General features: G+C 39.4%; 1 protein-coding gene across 6 annotated transcripts in view; it reads right to left on the bottom strand.

Annotated features, from left to right (window-relative positions):
- The window catches only part of grin2bb (glutamate receptor, ionotropic, N-methyl D-aspartate 2B, genome duplicate b), a 130,681-nt gene that overhangs the window by 41,542 nt on the left and 65,931 nt on the right, over positions 1 to 23,208 (bottom strand). For all 6 annotated transcript variants that reach the window (XM_008416111.3, XM_008416129.3, XM_081609227.1 and 3 more), the window contains exons 4-6: positions 8,639 to 8,782; positions 5,375 to 5,645; positions 3,464 to 3,656 (exon numbers count right to left, since the gene is read on the bottom strand). In XM_008416111.3, the coding sequence (XP_008414333.2) occupies positions 3,464 to 3,656; positions 5,375 to 5,645; positions 8,639 to 8,782 (608 nt within the window). The remainder of the gene's footprint in view (positions 1 to 3,463; positions 3,657 to 5,374; positions 5,646 to 8,638; positions 8,783 to 23,208) is intronic.

Below are 23,208 nucleotides of genomic sequence, written 5' to 3'. Positions count from 1 at the left end.
TGCTAATGCAGCATGCAGCCCATGGTGGCCTGTAGCCATACAGGACCTTGCAGAGACATATGGCCTTATTATTGCTTTTGTCTCTGGAGGTGGGGTCCAAGGGATGGAATGGGTGAAATTAAGTGTGTGTGCAGCACAGGTGTCTTGTGTGTGTGTGTTTGTAAGAGCCTTGCTATCCCCTAGAGTCGACATCAAGATCCACCGATTCACATTCTCTACCTTCACTCAGCAGAGAGGAGGAAAATGGAATGGCTAGTTGGAGAACACACACGCACACACACACTGTTCTCACGTCAACACAGACACACAAACAGCGCGCTGCATCCCAGGTGTGTGCCTGAAGGATGATTGAGAGCCAACCCTGTGTCTGAAAGTGTCCCTCGGGGACTGAAATATTCATAGCTGTGGTCCCATTGTTGTCTCAGTGCTGTTGGTGGCTGAATCCTAAATGGCATACATAAGTGCTCCTGATATTACGTGCAGAAACGAGGGCAAAAGTTGCAGTAATACATCAACCTTCACTTGTATATTACCGCTGCTGTGGCAGAGGAGGTTGCATAATTTCCCTATCTGCTTCCATTCCTCAAACTGAACCTGACAGGGAAACAACAAAAAAATTGGGGGGAAACCAAATGAAAATCATAAGATGATAACTGATGTGGACTAAAACATTAGTTTTGTAACAAAGATTCGTATCCAGCAGTTCTTGGCATTTCCTTCCGTTAAGCACAAAGATATACCCTGCAGGGCCTTGCTGAATATTCATACCCCATTAATATTCCATATTTTGTCCTGTTGCCATAAACTTTCATGTATTTGGTTGAGATTTTCAAAGTAGACCAACACACAGCAGCCTGGTCGTTGCCAGCTTCACTCGATTCTCATTTCCCTTCAGTGCTCCGTCTAGGATTTCTCCTGGTGAAATTCTTCAGTAGAATTTTGTACTGTTCAATCAGCCAACAAAAGGAGAAGCTGTGTTGGGAACAATCGTTCATTTTAGAACTGTAGTTTGCCTGTAGTTTAACAACGGCAGTGGAGGAAGTGGAGGAAGTGAACGAAGTCGTTCAGTCTGCGTTGGTCACATTTCCAAATATTGAGCAATTAAAGTCGGAGCAAGAGGAATGCTTAAGACATTTTATTGCTGCTGTTCTCATTAACAACTATCTCACGTGACAATTTTCATTAAGCTTCACAGTGTAGCTTCCTTCACAATTGAGCTGGCACATTACGTACGTCACGGCCAAACATCAGTGATTGGGTAAAATCAGACCCAACTTCCTCAGACTCCACTCCTCCAAGAAGCAACCAATTCTCAATAGCTAATTTTCAGATTATGGGCTGAACATTGCCCTGTGGCCTATTCAAAGCCTGGGATATTGTTCCGTCACCTAAGATTGTTTTTTATCTTCTACCCAACAATATTTATGGCCTGCCTGCTGTTCTCCCCAATATCTAAATTTCATTTAGTGGCATCAGACAAAAAAAAGCCAAAGTGAACACATTTCTGAGTCGGTGTTGTTGAAAGCAGCAAATCCAGCATGCGAGTCTAAGAGAGTATTTACACATTCTCTGAGTTGTTCTTTGCCTCTTTTTTCATTAATCTGGTTCTCCTCGGGCAGTCAATTAGCTGTGAAATCTCTGATCAATGTAAACATCAAAGGCATGCCCTATGAAGTTAAATGAGGATTAATTATTGAATACGAATCCCCTTTCTTGCAACGTAATGTGCCAAAAAGCACAACAAGGAGATTCCGAGGAACAGGAAGAGAAGGATGTTTTTATTTAAAGATCCCTGTGGGTTAGGATAAAGATAAGAGGAGATCACGTTATAAACTAACATCTGTGTTTGCTTTAGGTTTTAGACTTTTATTGGCTGTGGAAATAAATTCCAACTTCTATTTTAGTGAAATTGAAAGCAACGATCTGCAGCCAGGGAGCCAATGCGATCAGCACCAATATAGAAATAAGTCAGAGCTGTTTGTGGTAGTGCATACATCCAACAAGTCTGAATGAATGTTACTCCTGATCCGCATCTGCATCAAAAACATAAGGGTGAACTGAGTCATGTTCCACGTCTGGTAATGTTTTGGTACTTTCTTTCCCACCAACATAACCAAGAAAAGCAACCAAACTAGTCCTAACGGAGCAGGAAGACCAATAAAAAACAAACAAACCAATAAATAACAAAAAGTCTGAACAAAAAACTTGGAGGTCAGTGCTTTCATAAAGTCAAAATTGTACAATTATTGTCCATGATGAATTCTTTGATGTGACTTATTGATTCCAAAAGTCAGTCTAGCAGTAAGCAATAAGTATTGGGAAGGATCTTAATTCAGGTCAAGGATCTTCTTGTGTCTTCATTAGCAGCCCCTATGATCGTCTGCCTCAGCACAGGTGGATTTATTTTTAGTCCAGCACTTGATTGTTTTGTCCCCATCCTGTCAGGATCTTGAAATATGAAATAATTGTTTTCCTTCATCCAACCTTGTGCATCTCAACAGCCCTAAAATACTCAAAGACACAAAAGGTTTTTTTGCAAAAACGACTAAGTATTTTAAATCTGGATATTTTTTGCTTCTTTAAGGTGTCTTGATTATGTGAATGCTGTACAGAAAGTCATGTGAAAGCCAAATTTATGAACAGATTTTGAATTTTTGAGGCTAATGGACATAAAAAAGTTTAACTGAGAGTTTCCATTTCATGCAGTTTTCAATTGATTGCCTCCTTCATTTGTTTGGCCTCCTTATTTACTTACAACCTGCTAGTAAATATCCTGCAGCACCAAATGCAAATGCTTGCAAATTCTTTCCTGCACTCATGATTTTGATCAGGAGTGGATTGACAGATAGAAGCAATACATGCCTACTAGATTTTGGGTTGGATAATATTGAATTCAGGTTTTATTTTTAAAAGAATTATCTATTTTTGATAATACTAAACACATCTTTTAAAATCTGGTTATAATATGTTGCTATATTAGACCGCACCATACACAAAACGAGACTCACGTTTGATACTCCAACTCGAGTCACATTCACATTGCAAAAATGAAAACTCAAATTTGACTTGTGCCCCGAAGACTTGACACTTTACCTGAATGCCAGGTAAAGTGTCAAGTCTTAACAGACTTGACACTATTAATAAGACTTGCTTTCTTGTTTACAAGTCCAAATGATCAACTTTCTGCTCAAACAACCTCAACTTTGTTTACCAGACAAAGGTAACGATTACTGATTATTAAGTATTGTTCTTTAGTGACAAAATTCAGTGGCTCTAAAACCTTTTCAATGCTGCACCAACATTTTTGGGAAAGTCCCCCTTAGACATACAAAGTGTAATTATATTTGGTTTGTAAAAGGTGAAATAAAGGGACACTGGTAGATGCAGCTAGTAGAACGGGTCATTAGGAGTAAGGCCATGTTTGTTTTTGCACATCCTCCATTTCCCCCCAGCACTGACTCACTTCAAGATTTCCTTGGAGTGGCCGATGCTGGAGCCCTTTTTGTCAGGCGTCCCGAGGCAGCTGGACTTCTGCAGGGTCTGTTTCCCTCGGTCCAACATCATGGTTGAGGTTGCCGTGGCAATGACAGCCACTGCGTCACGTACTCTGGCCTCGATGTTGTAGTCCCATTCGTCATATGACACAGAGATGAGCCCTAAGAGAGAGAGAAAAAGCACGAGAGATGAGGTGAGAAAAAGGCAAGTTTGAAGAAAAAGGAAACCAAAGAGAAAGTGAGGGGGAAGAGACAGAACAGTGAGGAGACAGGATGCAGAAAATAGCAGGCAGAGAGCTGTTAAAAATTCCCGGAGGGTGAAGGCTTCCATGAAAAAAAAAAACTACGCATTTTGCTAGAGAAGCAAAACTAATAGTGAAAATATAAATCAAATTCTTAGCACAATACCGAAGAGATCACTCTCAATCAAGTATAGTACACTTAAAAAAAAGACTACTATTGGTTAAAAATAGAAAGAGATTGCTGAATTGGAACATCAGTCTAGACTGTGAACCCCCCTTTCCAAACGCTCACTTTGTTGCTCTTGGCTTTTCAAGCATGAGAAACTGCTTCCTATCAAATGTCGACATCCATTTCTTACACCCAAACAACTTTTCAGGTCATTCTTTTTCTCTCACCGCTGGTTTGGATTATGTCTTCGTTTTTAAAACCTGTACTGTAAATGCATCAGAAAATGGCAAATCTGCTTTTTTTTGTGTGTCATATTTCAGAGTGTCAAAGCAACAGCAACCCTAACCGTTCTTTATTTTCCTTCTGAAACAAATGATAATTAAAAAAAAGGAAATTCAGATAAGCTCTTTGTGGTGAGAGAAGAGATGTTTAGTATAGAGCAACTGTGACAGGGCCTGACGTTTAGGAGAAATAATTAATTGGGGGGTTCAGATACAGATGGACTGCTGCAAAAGCTGCTGGTTAAACTTAGGACCAACAGACACATTTAATTTTTATTTAAAATAACACATGTAAAAATATAAAGTCTAAAACATTTCCCAAACAAAATAACTTTAGATTAATTAAACTCAAAACCCATCTATGCCCCACGGTGACTACCAGTATAGCGCAAATACTCGAGGAGAACATTTGCATATGCAAAACAGCCCATCTGTCACCTAACTTTATTTTTATACTGATTTTTGGGACACATACTTCTGTTATTATAGCTAAACTTGGAGGCAAATACAATGTCTTAGAAAAGTATGCTTAGCCCCTTTAACTTTTTATCATTTGGTCACGGTACGACCACAGACTTTATCATATTGCATTGGGATTTTATGTGACAGACAAACACAAACATGATTGTGTTTGTCATGTTTTTCATTATTTTTTACAAAATAAATACAACAAATTGTGGTTAGCATTCAGTCAATCTGATACTTTTAAAGAAGATCCGGTATAACTGGTTTAACCAACTTCCTTAAGAGTTAAACGTTGCCTGTTTTTGAGTTACACATGTTTGGCTTTTATGGAAGTGCCAACTAAAAAGGAATTCTCTGAAAGCCATAACGAGTCCTACGTACAGTTACCGACAAGTCATGTAGAGGAAGAAAGTGCTGTGGTCAGATGTGACCAAATATGAAACATCAAACTTGGTGGAAACCTAACTCTGCACCTCACCCTGAACATACCACCCCCACTAAGGTGGTGGCAGAATCTTGCTGTGGAGATGGATTTCTACCCTAGGAACAGGAAACTTAAAAGGACCACACAATTAACTCTCTATATAACACTACCTTCATAGCAGTGATATAAGTTGTTGGTTGCAACATAAAAAATGACTCCTGACTGCATTCTGCTGCATATGTTGCATTCCTGGAGTCGAATTACATGGCACTGATATGAATTAATAGTTCTTTGCCTACCTATAGGGAAGACAGATGGAACGTGGTCTGCATCACCGGCCACCAGCGAAGGTACAATCCAGGTGTAGCCATAACCTGTCAGGCCTACGGAGTGGGCCACTTCAAAAATGGTGGTCGCTTCCTCCTTGGTGCAGTAGAGCAGGATGACTGGACTCTGCAACTTTTTCATCTGATTTTGGATCTTGGAGTCTCCATCGTCCACAGACATGTCCAGTATGATGACTTCTTCAAGCTCCCAGCCCACAAAGCTGTTGTCAATTGTGCTGCGTACCTGGTTTGAAAAGGAAGAGGTGAGCTGAGGGAGTGACGGGTGAACACAGGCGATGGAGTGTGGAGATGCATCCTCCCAAATCAACTCCCAGGTTGCTACACAACTACTCTGTACATACCCCTGGAGAGTTGGAAAGAGCGTTCAATTTTCTGTTTTAACAAAACTAAAATGAGACAATCTGTTTCCCATAAGCTTTAGGCAGGAAAGGAGCTGTGCTGGAGGCACTGTGGTACACCAGTAGCACAAAACCACATGAAGATGGAGGTGCTGTGACGCTAAAAGTAATTCACTGTCTTTCTGTTTGCACTTACTCCTGAATTGTTTATCAAAATAAAGCATACAGATGAAAATAACATGTTTTTGGAGTTCTGTTTTTAGGAGCAACCCAGAGAAATGCTGACAGAGTTATTTAAATGTAGTATTTGTTGCTAGTTTGCACGTTTTTGTTTACAAAAGTCCTGTCCGTTTTCCCTGTTTTCCCCAATCTGAGACTATGATTGTATCTTTTGTTTAAAGGCAAATTGGTTTAGATAGACTTCAGTTGTTCTATTTATTTATTTATATGGGGTATTTAAAATGCCTTCCAGTTCCAGAGTAAAGTGTTCTTTAGAAATTAAAGTTTACTGATTTTGAGAGGGTGTACTTACTGTATAATGCCATTATTATTATTTTGTTACTTGAAAACTCTCAAAAAGGCAATGCTATTGATTATCACAATCATTTTTGGGACAATTTATTTTTGAGCAAAATTTGTTATCATAACAGGACTAAACAGTACTGTGCAAAAATACTAGATTATACTTTAAATTTAAACAGGGAACGCCATCATCTTTCAGTTCATACACCCTGCCAGCATGGGGCCCACGTGAGCACTTGGCTTCTCACACACAACATAAAACTTCAAATTTCTAGCTAAAATTTGGAGAGAGAGAAAAAAAAAATCTGAATTTCAAACTATGGTCTGATGAAATTGTTTTAATTGTCTTAATTTAATGTGATTATTCATTCATTTCTGCTGTTTGTGTCTGCTAGTGTCATGTTTTCTGCATACTGTATCTGTGACTAAGTCAATAAATAAATTACCACTTTCCATGTGCAGTTGTAGACACGACCAATTAGTCGAAATTGTCCTTCCCCTGAGTCTGCACTAAAAAGCTGCACACAGGACACATCTGCCAGACCAGGTGAATGAGGGGAATAACCTTGTCAAGACATCTAATTTGCTGCTACGAATTTGATAGTGAGATGGTCAAGAAGACACATTGAAGAAAACTTATTGGTATGCAGCTTGGTAAATCATGAAATTAGGGATGCTAAATGGGCAAAGAGTCAAGCTTAGACAGCCTGGACACCTTTTAAGAAATGTCCTCACTGAGGAAGCTGGTGGGAGATGGACTCTGAACTTTTTCTGCATTCACAAGAAAGACGCATAGTTGTAAAAAGTCACATTAAATGCATTTTGCTGAAGTGTGCTGAGGCAGGACCAATTACCGGACTCAAGATTTATATAGATTTGTTTAGAATAATCAACGTTTTTGAATAAAACAGATTGGGTAGATCATTTGATATAAGAAATTACACAGAATACACTCTTTACAACTGCTAAATTACTCAGGTTGTTTTTATCTATATTCTTGCTTAAGGTCATGTATAAAACTTAAAAAAATATGTAGATAACATTATTTTAATTTGGGCTGCACAGTGGCGCAGTTGGTAGAGCTGTTGCCTTGCAGCAAGAAGGTTCTGGGTTCAATTCCCGGTCTTTCTGCATGGAGTTTGCAGGTTCTCCCTCTGCATCCGTGGGTTTTCTCCGGGTACTCCAGTTTCCTCCCACAGTCCAAAAACATGACTGTCAGGTTAATTGACCTCTCCAAATTGTCCTTAGGTGTGAATGTGTGTGTGTGCATGGTTGTCTGTCTCTGTGTTGCCCTGCGACAGACTGGTGACCTGTCCAGGGTGACCCCGCCTCTCACCCGGAACGTTAGCTGGAGATGGGCACCAGCAACCCTCCCGACCCCACTGAGGGACAAGGGTGTAAAGAAAATGGATGGATGGATGGATTATTTTAATTGCAATAGTTAATATGCAATATTGCAAGAACGCTACATAGTAGGTCTAGTTATTGCTTTTTTGTTGAAGCTAAAAGTAATTAGACGACTGGTTTAATTTTTGTGTAAGTCATGTAAAAGTATAATATTTGTATTCTCTGCTTTGATACTATAGGAAAGTCAGACAATCCCATACTACTAGCAGTACAAAAGGGTTATTTTGTCCTATTAAAACTGTATATTATTGGTACTTGTGTGCATTTAGGAAACCCCATTTTACTCACACAGCTATAAAAAGGCATTTTGTCCAGGGGTGTCCAAACCTTTGCATGCCTCTGGATTAGTAAGTTGATACAAAGTGAATCTGACCACTGTAAAAAGCTCCTCAGAGGAGCATGAGCTTCTTCTTTTATATTCTTATTTTTTCTCCTATTTTTAAATGGCTTGCTGCTTTAATATTCAAAGCAAAGACGCTTGACACTGCTGCAATATCACTATGAAATTTGATTAGATGACTTTCAGTAACCTTGTCGTGTCTCTCAGATGTTCTAAGTTATTCAGGAGCTCATGCTCTCCCTTTTTTATTTTAACTGGTCTGTTCCCTGCCTCAGAGATAAGCAGGCTGAAGCTGCATTCAGAAGGGCATGTTAAGCCTTCTCCATTAAAGCAAAGAGAAACGGGAGGGAGCTATCCACTTGGAGCAAACTCTGACAAACTTTATCATTTTGAAATGCTGATAATTAGGGCTTCAAAACCAGAGGATATGTGCCTGGAGACAGATGAGTTTCAGACCATTTCAGTAGCTGAACTCAGTCCTGACAGAACGAATCCCATAAAACGGAAGATAAGAATAAACTTTAAGTGATTTTGCTTGGATTGCAAAAGGAAACGACAACAGTTACTGCTGCAGGATAATGCCTCAAGAGCGTCTTTTTGTGCGTTTACCTTGTTGATAAAGTCCTGGTACCCGGGGTAGTATGTGGTGACGATAGAGAAGATGTACCAGTCATACTCCTCCATAATGTTCAACATGACGGACGCCTGCTGCTCGATGGAGGGGCCAAACTGGAAGAACATGGAGTGGTCGTCCTGGAAACCAGAGACACGGGACCAATCAGCAAACAAGGTCATGAGTCACACATCATGGGAGAGAGCAAGAAGGTTTAGGGCATGGATAATGGTGGAGCCTGTCCAGTTCCTGAGAGCCTGAGAAACAAAAAAAGTCTTGCATCACTGAGCTTTTTTCTGTTTGCTCAATGTGAGACAATTTGACACATTTAGTCATTTAAGTAATATCCTGCTCCACATAAGTAATTAAGTCCAATATCTTGTCAAATATTAAAGTACATAAATTGACATTTACTAAAGTAAACATTTGGTTGCTGAAGTATTCTTAACCCTTGAGTTTTTGCCAAGTGACAACCACATACTTCAATGTGTTTTCTTAGAACTTTGTTATAGACCAACACAGAAATGATAAATGCTTTTTAAAATGCTGCAAATAAAAATGGCGAAGTTGGATGTACATGTTTAAGTCACTGCTAGCCTGATATCCCATAGTAAAACCTGGTTCAATCAGTTTGTATCGGAAGGAACAGTTTGCCACCATAGCAATGAGCAAATCTCACGATTTTCTAACCAACAACTAGAATGGCACTAGCTCAGGTGTGACATTATGCCCAGTTCACCCTCCAAGAGAAAAATCCAAAGCAGCACAAATACAAAACGATCCAGGAAGGAAACCTGCCAAGAGGCCGGTTCCTGTTCCAGCAGGAAATCAGCCCTAAACATGAAGCCAGAGAAACAACACAGATCAAAGCATGCAGATGTGTTAGAACGAAGATTGCTGCTCATATGTTCACCACCCAATCAAAACTGGCAAAAAAAAAAAAAAAAACTGGTGAAGATGAACTATGAAAAGCTTCAGCTGTAACGGCGGCAGCAAAAGTGTTTCTATAAAGCTTTGGTTCGGCTGGGGAATTCAAATGCCACTCTTTTTTACATTTTTATGAATTACTTACACCTCCTATGTGCACCACACAAAACTGGAACAAAGCACACCCATCTTTACAGTTGTAATAATAAATATGCACAACTCTTTAACTGTTGTACATTTTTACATAATGTTCAACAGTTTTAACTATGACTATTTTTCCAAGACTCTTTATTTGTATTGTCAGGCGTCTGATTTCCAGACATCAACCTTTTTTTTAAAAGGTCATTCTCCTTGTGAGACAATGGAAGATGTTTTCTTTTCGCTCGAGGAGAACATTTGGCTCTAAAATACCATCAAGGACAGGTCAGTAACTCACTTCCAAACAGCCAGGAAACTTGTGGGGATGAAGATGTCCACACTTGTTATTTAGAAATGCAAACAACCAGCAGCGACAAAAGAGACAAGCTGTAATAAGAAACTCATCCTGTCAGTTGTTTCCCAGTTTCTACAGAACAAGACGTACTGCTGACAGGTGACAAAGACAGAGGGAGGTGTTGGATCGGCCTTTAAACATTGACCTCTGCCTATACATATTCTTATAAATTAATCAAACCTGCCAGTAATCATGGCAGCAGGGTAGGACTAATGCATTTACCCCTGCTCTGATGTCAGCCTATATCTTCCCATTCATCCGCCGTTTTCCCACAGGGGAAAGAATGAACGTGTTCCATAGTTTCCGCTTTAATGATATGGTTATATCCTATCATTGTCAAATCACGGTGGAGATACTGGCAGTGTTGGAAATAATTGTCTGAGTAGCGTGTGTATGTGCCGGCCGAACCCTGACACATTATCCAACCTGGCAGCATGGCGGTGCGTACACTCCACTCTGTTAAAGGAGGTAATGAATGCATTCTCACGTTGATTGGCAGCCGGCGCACCGTTCACCCTCTAACTCACACCTGCTTTGAAAAAGTCATACTTGTTTAAGCATTTCCCTCCAGCGGTGCACGTCTGAATGACTCACTGATGAGTGTTATGTGCACCTTACCTCACCCTTTATTATTCAGCCATTCTTTAACCATGTCGCAAATCTAGGTTTCCATCTGTTGCCTCCTCGTTCACACGTCTCCCTGGCTAGTAGAGAATAAAACAGGCTGGAGGTGTTGTGATTTTTACTGCTACTGAAAATGATCGGTTTTGCCTAATCAGTCTGAGCAGCCCGATCTGCTAAAGCTTTGAAATCTGTGCCGTTATAAATGTGCTAAAAGTGTGAAGCGCTCCCTGTCTGATCCTAATTCAAATTGTCTAGAGTTTGCTGGATGTTTGAGAGATCACACAGATGGAGATCGTCTCTGAACGTCGCCTTTTAACTCTTGCCATAAATTCTTATTGAGATTTAGGTAATAATATAATCCGACATGTCTGCTCTAGACCATTCCTTCAACATCTCACAAAATGCCTCATTACGACATATCCTCACTGAAGCTGGGTTGTAATATCCGGAGATCCAGGCAAAGAGCAGCTTTTTGTTTAGTTCCTTAGCTGGTTTGAATCAGTCTATGTCCTTTGTACTCTCTAATTTACTCAAACAGTATCATTTTCCCTTCAGTGCCATGTCCCCCTGCTTTGTCTTGATCTCACTTTTTCCCTGCGTCTCCTTTCCAAACGTGAGTGATGTACGATGTAATCACTCATGAAATCAAACCTGCCATTCGTCGGCTATTGTGAGGGCACTGCCTTCTAAAATTGCAGCTATTCATTGTCACATTCTGTTTTCTTCTTCACGTCCTAATAGCCCTCTTTTATGTCATATCTATTATTCACATCGGTGCGAGTTTTTTCCTCTTCCATTTTTATTTGACTCCTCCAACATTGCCCTGTCTTTTTCTCTTTGTCTTCCATTTTTACATAATGGCCTGTGGCTCCATTAATTCGTGTCACAGGGGTGTGAAGGGATGGCTGTGTGCAGCATTTAGTGGTGCTGCCTGCCTCCTCGCTTGCTTGTCTGTTTTTGATATAATATTCCATCAAGAGTCCAGGGGAAAAAAAAAAGGCGCATCTCGTAATTTGTCTTCACTCTTTGTGTGTATGCCTCTGTCTACTCACAAATTAGCTTTCTGTGAACGGTCAAAAGTTTACCCCACAGATTTTAAACAGGGGCGAGTTCAAGGCTTTGGGGAGGCTTAATCAATCCCTTCTCCATGCATTGCAAATTAAGTTTTGATGGATGCCCAATTGCAGCTTCCAATTCTGAGAAATCTTTTAGTATTAACTTTAAATAAAGGTTTCACAAATTACAAACTAGGTTTTGAATATTCTACTTTCAGCGTAGAATAATCTAGTCCAAGTTTGAAGAATCTAAGTATTGATGTTTTTAATCTAGAGCAGATTAAAGATGTTCAAGGTAGTGAAAAAAATTGGTGGACTCGCCCTTTAGCCATTTTCTGAATCAGAAGCTGCAATAAGAAGCTTTGTTTTTTTGCAAAATGGAAGAATGAAGTGGAACCGTTTCTAAATTCTTCAACATCGGCAGAGTTGAAAACCAACAAAGCTAAATAAGATTCACCATTTCTGATTAAAATTGTGGTCAAAAAGTGAGGATGTGTATTTGTGTCTGTATATGTATATTTGACCTTATGTAGATTACAGAAAATAAAAATAAAAATCAAGACAAATTCAAATATCATGAAAGCCCAAAATAATATGACATATATTCCAATGATCAGTGTATGAAAAATTCTGGGTAGAAAAATGTAGTTTTGCAGCTAAAATGTTTCTTCTTTCGCATTTGGAAATTTGATTTCTCTCGCTAAGCAGTCCAAAGTCTCCTTTGATGGATTTTATCATTTCATTATGCACCAAATGTTTTCAGTGCTTGACGGGTTTGAACTGCCAACAAGCCAATTTAACAAGCCAATTTAACACCAGGAGTCCTTCACGCCCACTGAAGCCAGCAGAGCAAACAAACTGGTCTGTATGCAGAACAATCTTCATTTTATGATGGGATTTTTGAAACACAGCTGAACACTATTCCAAGTTTCCAGGGTAGAGCTGATCAATCCATTTATGTAAAAACTGCTTTTCCATCCAGTTTTTCCTCCCACAACGATTGGTGTCCACGCTGGCTATCAGGAACTTCCAACATCATCATGCGTGATAGGATAATAGACTTCCTGTCAGATTGCTCCAGGAGAATCAGACTGGATCCCTACGCCTCCACCGCTCTCAGACCAAAGACCGGGACACCACAGGGTTGTGTGCTCAGCCCACTCCTCTACAGCCTCTACACACATGACTGTGTCGCCACTCAGAACAAAATAAACAACAAGATCGTAAAGTTTCTGAATGGCTCTATAATAGTCAGCTTAATCTTGAGCAAGAAGAGAGAGAGCGGGTTTCAGAGTGTGCATACTCAATAACCTGCTCCTCAAAACCACAAAAACAAAGGCCATTGTTATTGACTGCAGAAAGAGCAAAATAGACATCCAGTCACTCATGATCGATGGTGGCCTTTGTGGAGAAAGTACCCGTGTTCGGGTTTCTGGACATCGAGCTGGAGTGCCATTCAAGGAGCTGCTGAATGAGCCTCAGCAGAGAATGTGTTTACTGGAGATCCTCGGAAAAACATTGTTCCACAAAACCTGCTGCTGGCTTCCTATCACTGTTGCAGAAGCCACGCTCATGTATTACATGTGTGTCGAACGGCCTCTGCACTTCTTCGGAGAAGAAAAGCGCTCAACGGGGCTGCCAGAGAAAATAATTAGTCATTTTATTTATTAAAGAATGTTGGTGCACTGCTTGGCTTTTGTTTATGCCTTTAACCTGCATGCATTAAAGAAAGTCCTTAAAGACGAGCACTGTGGTAGGGGAACATGCGGCTAGAGGAGAGCTAAAAATAAACTCCGATGGCGTTCAGTCAGCTTTCACAGTGGGGACTTGATTTGTAAACTGAGCTTTTTTAAAAGATTCATAGACTAATCTAATTAGTTAATGACGCTGGAAGACCAAGCTGCTGTGTTTGATTACATCTGTCTGCGTCAGATTTGACTGACATCATAATCCCACAACCATTAGCAGTTTGTTTTAGCTGGAAAAATTACTATTAATCATGCTCCATTAAATAAAACCTGCACATCTGCAGGTCACGCCATGCTCTGCACAGTGTTTGAGATTTATGGTTCTTTTTTTCATTTCTTGAGGCAAAACCCATTTCCAAGCCAGTTAAATGATCCAGTGATCATTCACAAAAATAGTCAAGTTTTCTTGTGAACACTGATAATGCTCATTAAGATTTAAACATGGGAGTTCCACAAGGTTGGATCTTAGGTCTCATGTTTATTAGGGAAGCGCACATTGGGAGCCTTTAGCAGTTGTTGCCTTTAACGCACATCAGACGTGCCACACTGGAGTGCGAGGACAGATTACAGGAATCCAGGCTGAAATCCAGCTTTATCAGAAGTATCAGTGCTTCAAATGTGAGTTATTCAATAGAAGATAATAGTAAAAGTCTTTACGTGACCATTTACACATTTACGTGATGTCATCAAGACACTGCAATAATTTTCAAAGCTATGCTGATGAAGCAGAGCTCCTATGTTGCTACATGACCGAATAATCTACTTAATGCATTTTTGAAATGCAGATAACAAGTCTTGGATGGCAGAATTTTCTTCAGCACAATCAAAACAAATCTTTAATTTTAGTAACTGGCCTTGAAATTCACAGTACAGTCACAATGAACCTTTCAGAACAAGTAAACAAACCTTTTCCAAAAAAGTATTCTATAATCTGAAGAACAAACAGGCTTGGACCATTTCTCCCTCGGTCCTAATAAGACCCTAATACACTCATTCATAACTTATCTTCATTAATGCAGTGCCCTGTTATAGCTGATCTTACTAAAAAGAACGAAGAGTTGCTAAAAAAATTTAAAATGTCATAAAAAGTGTTGAAGGGGACCATGAAGCAAGCTCATCACAGCAGTTTTACAGTCTCTGCATTGACTACTTGCATGTTTATTATCTGTTTTAAGGTACTTTGATTGGTTTTTAAATCCATCAATGGTTATAGTCCAACTTTTCTTTTTTTTTTATCCGAGTAGCTTTTAATCTACAAACGGTCCAAACTACTAATGTGACATCAGGAGAACGCATTTCCTCCAGTTCAGCATTTCATATGACATTTTTATTAACCTTTGTTTCGTTTAAGCTTCGGCAGTTTAAAAAGCGCCCCAAAAATAAAAACACAAACTGATCGGATTAGTTCAGCCGCAATAAATTCCTTGAAGAACTGCAAAACATTCAGCTGGAATTTATCTGTGACTTATTTGTCTTTGTTTATTACAGTCAACCTAACAAAAAGATCACAGCACAAAATATATAAATATATATATAAAATAAATACAAATAAAACAACTATCTGATTACAAAGATCTTCCCAGCATCTCAGATTCCACTGGTGTACTCTTTTATCTGTGGCGAGTCAGGGCCAGTTAATTCATTGCTGTCATGTTTCTTTGTATCATTTTTCTCGCTGCCTTTATGCATCTTTTGTTTTCTTGCTGATCGTGAGACACATCAAACATTGCTTTCATGTCTCAGCCTGAGCCCACCATTCTCAAAATAGTTGCACAAACCCTGCAACAGTTGTGTGAATCTCCCCCCCACCTCTCAACACACACGCACACACACGCACACACTCCTCAGAGCAGCTGGTGGGAGAGTGAATCACTCGAGGAGCAATATTCAACCTTTGTGCAGATAAGCCACGAGAGCTCTCAAAGTAAAACAAACCTCTGTGTGTCACTCCTGCTCCCTGACGCACTGATCTGCAGCCTAAAGTGCGAGCATGACCTCCAGTTAAGAGGTTGACGCCGGCGCTCTCACTGAACTCACTGGAGATCCCAGCGGATGACAGAAATAACCACATGCTAATGCACGCACTCATCTGTGTAAATATACACAAAGTTTTCTGTTTCTCCCCCCAGATGATCCAGACGGAGCGAGCGTCTTATCCTCTCAGCAGGAGGCATTAGAATGAAACCCGACTGCCAGAGACGAGTCAGGGGCTGCTGCTTGATTTAAACCCATTAGGACAGTGAGTTTTTCCTTCGTTTGTCACAGACACCTCTCAGGGCACGTGATCAGCCCGCCGCAGCCGCCGCAGCTGCTGCATCGGTGTGCAGCGGCGCCGCACGAGAGCTGAGCCGAGCCGAGCGATCCTCCGGAGGGAGGGCTGAGAGGATTTGGCAACTCATCTCCATGTCATGCCAAAGAAAGCCTGTCTCCAATTAGATTTGTAGCAAAAGAGCGACATTTCGGCCCAGTGCTCGACAACCCCTGATGGAGAGAAGGATTGGGGGTGGGAGGTGGGTGAGGTGGTGAAAGGGGGTGGCTGCTAAAGCCGGAGAAAGACTTGCTTGAGAAAACAGGCAAGCAACCCTCAGAAGTCACAGAGGCAAGGCTTCACAAACACAAACATAAAAAATAAAAAAAAAAGTGAGGGAGGGGGTTGGGGGAGCTCCCATCCGATGGCAGTGCACACATCTTTCCTTCCAACACTCGGCTTTTTCCACTTCATTACACTCTTCTTTCAGCACTTTTATCTTCATCCCTCTCCTCCTCACAGCCTGAGCACTGTTGCTGCTGCTGCTGCCACTCCTGCTCCATTTAAGCCCAACCTGCCTCAGCCTCACATTTCCAATGAAGCACAGCATCTTGTGTTGATTCATTTTGTACTCAGCGATTTAATAATAAATGAGCAAATTTTTGTTTCTAATTGTTAGTTTTATTTTAAAGCTCCCGTTAATGTCAGACAGATTTAATAACATTATTTTTGGGCCGAAAGAAGTGTCAGTGAAACACAGATAAAAAGCACAACTTTTTCACACTATCAGAATCTGAGTTGCTTTTTATAATGTAAAATATGCTAAGCGACAGAAAAATGACAAACGAAGGGAATATTTGGAAACACGTATTTATGTAGGTCTCAGTTAATGAAGACTAGCCCATATAATGTAAATCTTCAGTTATGAAGTGCCGATGCTGTTAAATCAGTTTTTTTTTTTTTTTATTCACTATGATTGCGTAAATACAATACATGCGATTAAATCAGCAACAACCACTTCTGGTCGGTGATTTTCATCCTGTAACATTAATGCGGCTGATATTCTTTGATTTGTATTCCGTTGCTGCAGGTTGAACAATCAGAGCGCATTGTGTTCGACGTGGTGTTACTCATTCGGGTCTACGCGTGTTAATCAGAACCTTCGCAACAGAACGCGTAAAAGGGGACGTCACGCTGAGTTGAAATTCGGAAAGGTTTTTGTTGATTTGGTTCCACGACTTCTTGCTTGAACAAAGGCCGTTCAAGTGACCGTCCTTACGAACCAAAACAACTTTATTAAAAAATACTAAAATAACAGGAGGAGGAGTCTGCACGGGGTAATAAAGGGCAACTTCCCCCTTTCAAGTTTTTTGTTCCTGAAATCATGCTTATAAAAATTTTAGGTCCTTGAAAACTGCAATTACGGCCCTGCATCGTACACTGTCTGCATCCTGGTGTGTGTGTGTGTGTGTGACCCAGAACGATGTTCGGGGATGAAATAGGAGGTTAAAGAAAGTGAGCATTTTGAGACAAAGAACGCTTATGCCTAAAACTTGTCTTTGTATTCTTAGAAGTGACAGTGATCCAATAAGTGAGGAAACTTTAAAAACCTGCAGTGCATCTAATAGTTTTTTCACCACTGTTATGTTTTAGCTGGAAAGCAGCAGGATAAAGAATAGTTTATTTTTGTACACTGAGGTTCAAAGGACAACAGGTTTATTTTATTTCAAGCAGCAAAGGCAGTAATTTTAATCAGCAGGCAGACTAGTTATACTATGTAGTGGATTTACCTTTTCAACTATGATGCACATAATTACTACTACACAACCTATTGCCATTCATCATGCAAATGTTCATGCATTAATATAAAACTACCATGACAATATTTTCATTAAAAATTTTACTATTGCATTCCACTACTTGATCCACTACATTTTTTTTTTTTTACTTTAAATTAGGTCAGTTGAGGTAGCTGCTTAAATTTGAAATTTATTATGGATTTTCTCTAATTCATAAAATGTCAAAAAAGAAATATGCAGAAACGTGTAAAACACATGCATACACATTGTAACAAACTAACTTGAATAAACTTTACAATTTTTTTTTACAAGAACAAGCCAAAAGTCCACCAGAAGCTGTTTGCACACTAGTCTAGTCTTCTGTCTACTGATGACACCTTAAAGACAACCAAAGTGTCGTAAAGTGTCAGCAGCAGATGCTGTTTTCTACCTTTTCAGTCAGTGTTGGTAGGTGGCTGGTTCAGTAGTAGATTTGCACCGGTGTCAGGAATGGCAGGTTACATCCTCCGTATGTCTACTAATGGTGCTAAATAGTCGCAATGACTGAAATCAGTGTGGCTACTATCTTCACAGCTGAGACAAATCTGCTGCAACTTCAGATTTATTTAAGGCTTTAAATCAGGGATGTCAAAGTCAAATACACAGAGGGCCAAAAAAACAAATTTGCTACAAGCCGAGTGCCGGACTGGTTTAATGTTTATTAAAACATATTGAAATGATTGCACATAGCCTATTGAACCAAGACCTAACACAGTGTATATTATTTAACGATTAAATGAATAAAGCAATATTTTGTTATGGCTCTATCAGTAACTTCAAGGGAAAACATTTTTCAAGAGGCAAACAGCAACAAATTTAATTGTTTTTAAAAACAAAATATGTTTCTTAATATCAAGATAAATGCATAAATCAAAGTGCATGCATTATAAACTGAAAATGCATTACTGTGCTGCTCTATGATCCTACCGATCACTGCTTTCAAATAGTAAAGTAAAAAAATAAATCAAATCAGTTGTATTCTTTCTCATGGCTTTTATCTGCAATTTTACCTGAATCCATTCAACTGAAAAATAAATAAAATAAAATAAAATACAAAAATATATGGCACACAGACAAAACAATACTTCATTCAAAGAAAAATCACGTCTTGTAGAAACAAATGTAAAAATTTAACTGAAACTTATAAACTGAAAATACGTTACTGCTCTGTGATGCTCACTTGTCTGAGGCTGAGCCTGATACTTGGAGGTGTCTCATATTTTGTACAAGTTCATCAATGTTCGGGGTGAGGCTCTGAATAATGAATAATGAAGCCGTTTGGGCGCGCTGTAGTCACTTCGCGGGCTACCGTTGCATTATGGGAAATGTAGTGTTTGCGGGCAAAACACGAGCGGGCGGCTCTGGCTTGCGGGCCGGTTCTCATAGTAATTAAATATCATTCAGGGGGCCATAGATAATTGATTTGCGGGCCGGATGTGGCCCGCGGGCCTTGACTTTGACATATGTGCTTTAAATGATGCTGCACATCACAAAACAAGTTAAAAATGTGAACATTAAATGCATACGTTGATGTGATGTAGGAGAAATGTTTAATATTTCCTCAGATGGTTATGTCCTTTTTCAATTTGCCATTTAAGTTTCGTGGACAAGTTCAAACACTCAACTCTAAATGCACATTGAGTATTTTACGAAAATGTTTTGTTTTCAGATCCATACCTGAATCGCCAGAAACAACTCGTAGCTGCAATACTAAGAGTTTCTAATGCAGAAGACCTTTTAAAGTGTGATTTATTTTCAAAAACATTGTTTATTCTTTCTGCGGTGCCTGAAGGGCAGCATTCTGTCTTCTTTCTCTGTGAATCATTTAACGCCGCTTATTATAGACACACTACATTAAGCGTGCAGCATGAAGTTGGTACAGGTGAAAAAGGGAAAGCATGTCTCCGCATCACGACGCCACCATCAACACATTCCCCACAAATCTCCGACTGAAACTAACATCTTTGGTTGCGTCGCCTTTGTGCTTCACAGAGTCTCCACACTGCTGGCGGTACGATTTGTTCATAGCCGCTTCCAGGAAAAAAAATGAAAACTATTACTCTCTCCAGAGTGCACCTGCAGAGCCACCACACACTAAACTCCTTCAACAGCCGACCAGTGTTTTACTTGTTGGGGCTGCCGGATTTCCACATGGGGAAAGGAAAACTCTCACGCTGGGCTTCTGACAGCACATCTGTGTGATAGTCATTCACACCAAGGGAGGAAATATTCTCAGTGTCCTGGTTGAAAAAGGACTAAACCAGCCTCAGACAGGTTTACATTGAGACAAGTTATTCTGAAAACTGTTTCTAGATCAGTTCCTTGGACGTCTTCAGCAACAGTCAAAGTCATTAAGTTTATCCTTTGGCAGCATTTCTGAAACACAGATAAAATGTCTTTGTCAATCAGTGTGGGTGTTTAAGATCTTGATATGCGATACAAATCTTTAGGGAAGATTTAAGTCACATTAATATGAAGTAAGAGCTTTGACAAACTTATACGTCATGCTACAAGTACAGAATTGAATATATTTTTCAGTGGTTTTAAGTGCTTAAGTCGTGAGTAAATGTAAAGATTTGCATCAAGTGAAATATATATTTTTTGTCCATGATTCTGGGCAAAGTAGCTACAGATCACATGGAGTGTCTGTAAACAGTAATCTTCAAGTACTGAAACAAATTCTAAAGTAGATCTGGACTTTGACTGGACCATTCTAACACATGAATGTGCTGTCATCTAATTGAGTTCAGTTCTCTATTTTCCCACATGGGGACATTTGGTGCACAGTAGCGAAGACAGCCGAGGCATAATCCACACATGTGCAGCCCAAAATGTAACGCTTATGACAAATACACTAAGAAGTATGTGTGAAACATATTGCTTTACAAGAAACCTCTCAAAAGCCTGCAGGTGATTCATGCAACAGCGATTTACAGTCTGATCTCAGAACATGAGATAGTAGATAACGATAAAGCATGTTAGGCTGATAAGATCCACAAGCCAGTGAGTGTTTCCTGAGAGAATAACAACACGAGCCAAAAAAGATCTTATCTAAAAAAGCACTGAAAACACACGGGATTATTTTTGCCAAGGAGAAACTTTGCTGCCAGCAATGTTTTGAATAATTTGCAGGTAAAAGAGAATGGCTAGAAGTTTAAGGCGTCGCTGTTATCAGCTCTGGAGGTGAGAATGTTTCATTTGCACAAAACACTGATCAAATGGGGTGAATCCTAGAAATGTTTCCCTTATTGGTGGTCGTCCTTTCCAGTACAAAAACTAAACCTGCATAATACAGCATAAAGCACATCAAGTGGAAGTATCTTACATTGTGACACACAGAAGCTGTAAAAATGTCTCTTGTAGGACATGTGGCCTCTTACAACGGCTCATGAAAAATATTTTCCTTTTTAATTAGGGAGGAAATCAAACTGGGTTGGTCTGTAAATGTTTCAGAGTGGGCAGCATGAGTAACACAGACTCCAAACTAAGCAAATATAAAAACCTCCGACTATTTAACGACAGCAAGGAGTCACATTCAGTCTATTTTTGATGAACAGTAGTAAAACTTCAGACTGCTTCATAAAATTGCTAGGATTGCACCGCGATAATGGCTGGCAACAATATTTAGATGTTTCCAGCTTCATCAGGCCATGATGGGTAAATCAGAAACTCAAAGATTAAATATTTTTACAATCAGTTCAGTACCAACACTACCAGGCAGGGAGCAAACTGTACTTTTATGTCATAGTTTTCTGATTAAAATACAAGTCACAATTTAAATGTTCCCTTGAATAAAATCATTCTAAAACAATTAGACTTCTGCCTATTTTGAGTTTCTCTCAGAATGAGCTGTTTTAGGCCGTGTTGCCACTTCAAGTCCAGCTGCTGCTGGCCACGCCCAACCAACTCAACGTCTACATGTGACAATGAATGCGAAAAGATGCGCAAGTCTGCAACCGTACATCTTTGAAAAGCAGAAGAATGAAAATAAAAGCTTGAATGCTTTACCAAAACTCTTGTTGTCTCCTTAAAGCCGCCAATCTGCCACACAAAGCTTCACAATTTTTAAAATGAAAGTTAGTGCAAAGGATCCAGCTATCCATCGCTGATTTGCAGCTGAGTTTTTATGTTGAGTTATGTTTCCTAGAGATCTACATTTAGTCTGGAAACTCGAGTGACATCAGTTGCTCAGCAGGATAAACAACATAAGAAAAACAAAACAGCAAGACAGCAAGCTGTTCAGCAAATACCTTACAATTCAAGGTGTAAACTGACTCATGATGTTTAATAACTGGACCACAAAAAATAAAATATTTGTCAATTCAGTGGCTGAACAGGCCAAGAAATACGTGTTTAATGTGCAACTTGTCAGCTGCAAGCTGCTGCAGGTTCATTCTTCTGTGTTTGATCTAATTTATTAAAGATAATAAGAACTTGTACTTAACAGGGATAGCAAGTGATAGTTTTCAAATATATTTAAAATTGAGGCAAAACTGCAAACGAGTTTTCTGTTACAATATCAAAGATGAACGCTGCCTCATTTTAAGTGATATATTGGTAAATATTACAGTAAATAATACAGTTTAATACCAGACATGAGCCTGAATCAGTGAAGTACAGAGGACTCTTGCCTATTTGCAGTTCAGCATTTGCAGATTTACCTACTAGTGGATTTTTTCTTTTTGGAATGTGACTCCAAATTATTCAAGATAAATTTGCCTGATGGATAGCAAATTTGCGGATTTCACCACAGAGCATATTTAAAATATGTTGCAGCTGAAATACCCAGGCACATTGCTACTTGCCATGCCATTGGCCTGTGTTTTGACCAATGGCATGGCAAGATCTGATACATCATATTTCATATGGAAAGCTAACTGGGTTAGACAAAGCTGCTTTATTTATTGATTTGTTTACACTTTACTTTAAATTAAATTATTCACTGAAAAAGTAAACTCCTGCATAACCTCCTATTTCTCTTCATCTCTGTTTATGAATAATCATTGCTCCCTTGTGTAACATTGTGTAAATGCAGTGGCATATTTTAAACTTCTATAAAACCACAGAGTTGGCAGTGCCAGCTTTTTTCAGTTATGTTCTAAAGTCTGTTGTAAACGGCCCAGATGGAGCCGTTTTCACAGCTTTGTGGCGCTAGCTTTGTGACATACTTATCTTTCCACCTACAACCGACTTAATGAGGCATTTTTAAACCTAAGCAAGAGTCCATTATAAAACTGCCTCATTTGTGTTTATATTAATAGTATGCTAGTACTTTTTGGTAAATTTGTAATCATTCCTTTTTCAACAAAACATAGTAAAAAAAAAAAAAAAAACAGTATCTGTGATTCCAGTTTTAAATCATTCGATCATTGAGCTATTGCTATTTGTTCTTGCCCTACATGCTAAAGACAGTAAAGTGACAGCTGGACTGTGCTGTTATTTTCTCAGATAGCTGCAACTCAACATAACACCACAATCTGCAGTTTCTACAAAAAAAAGCTGACTCTACATGATTCTGAAAGAGCCTGAAGAGCATTGGGCGTAACACAGGACAGCTCGAATTCGCTTCATTTTAGCAACATAGACACCCTCAATGATGGAAAGATAAAGATATTCGGGATCTGTAACTTAAG

Source organism: Poecilia reticulata, chromosome 1 (genome assembly GCF_904066995.2).
Source record: "Poecilia reticulata chromosome 1, P_reticulata-male-v2, whole genome shotgun sequence".
NCBI lineage: Eukaryota > Metazoa > Chordata > Actinopteri > Cyprinodontiformes > Poeciliidae > Poecilia > Poecilia reticulata.
This window is presented reverse-complemented; position numbering and strand designations above follow the sequence as displayed.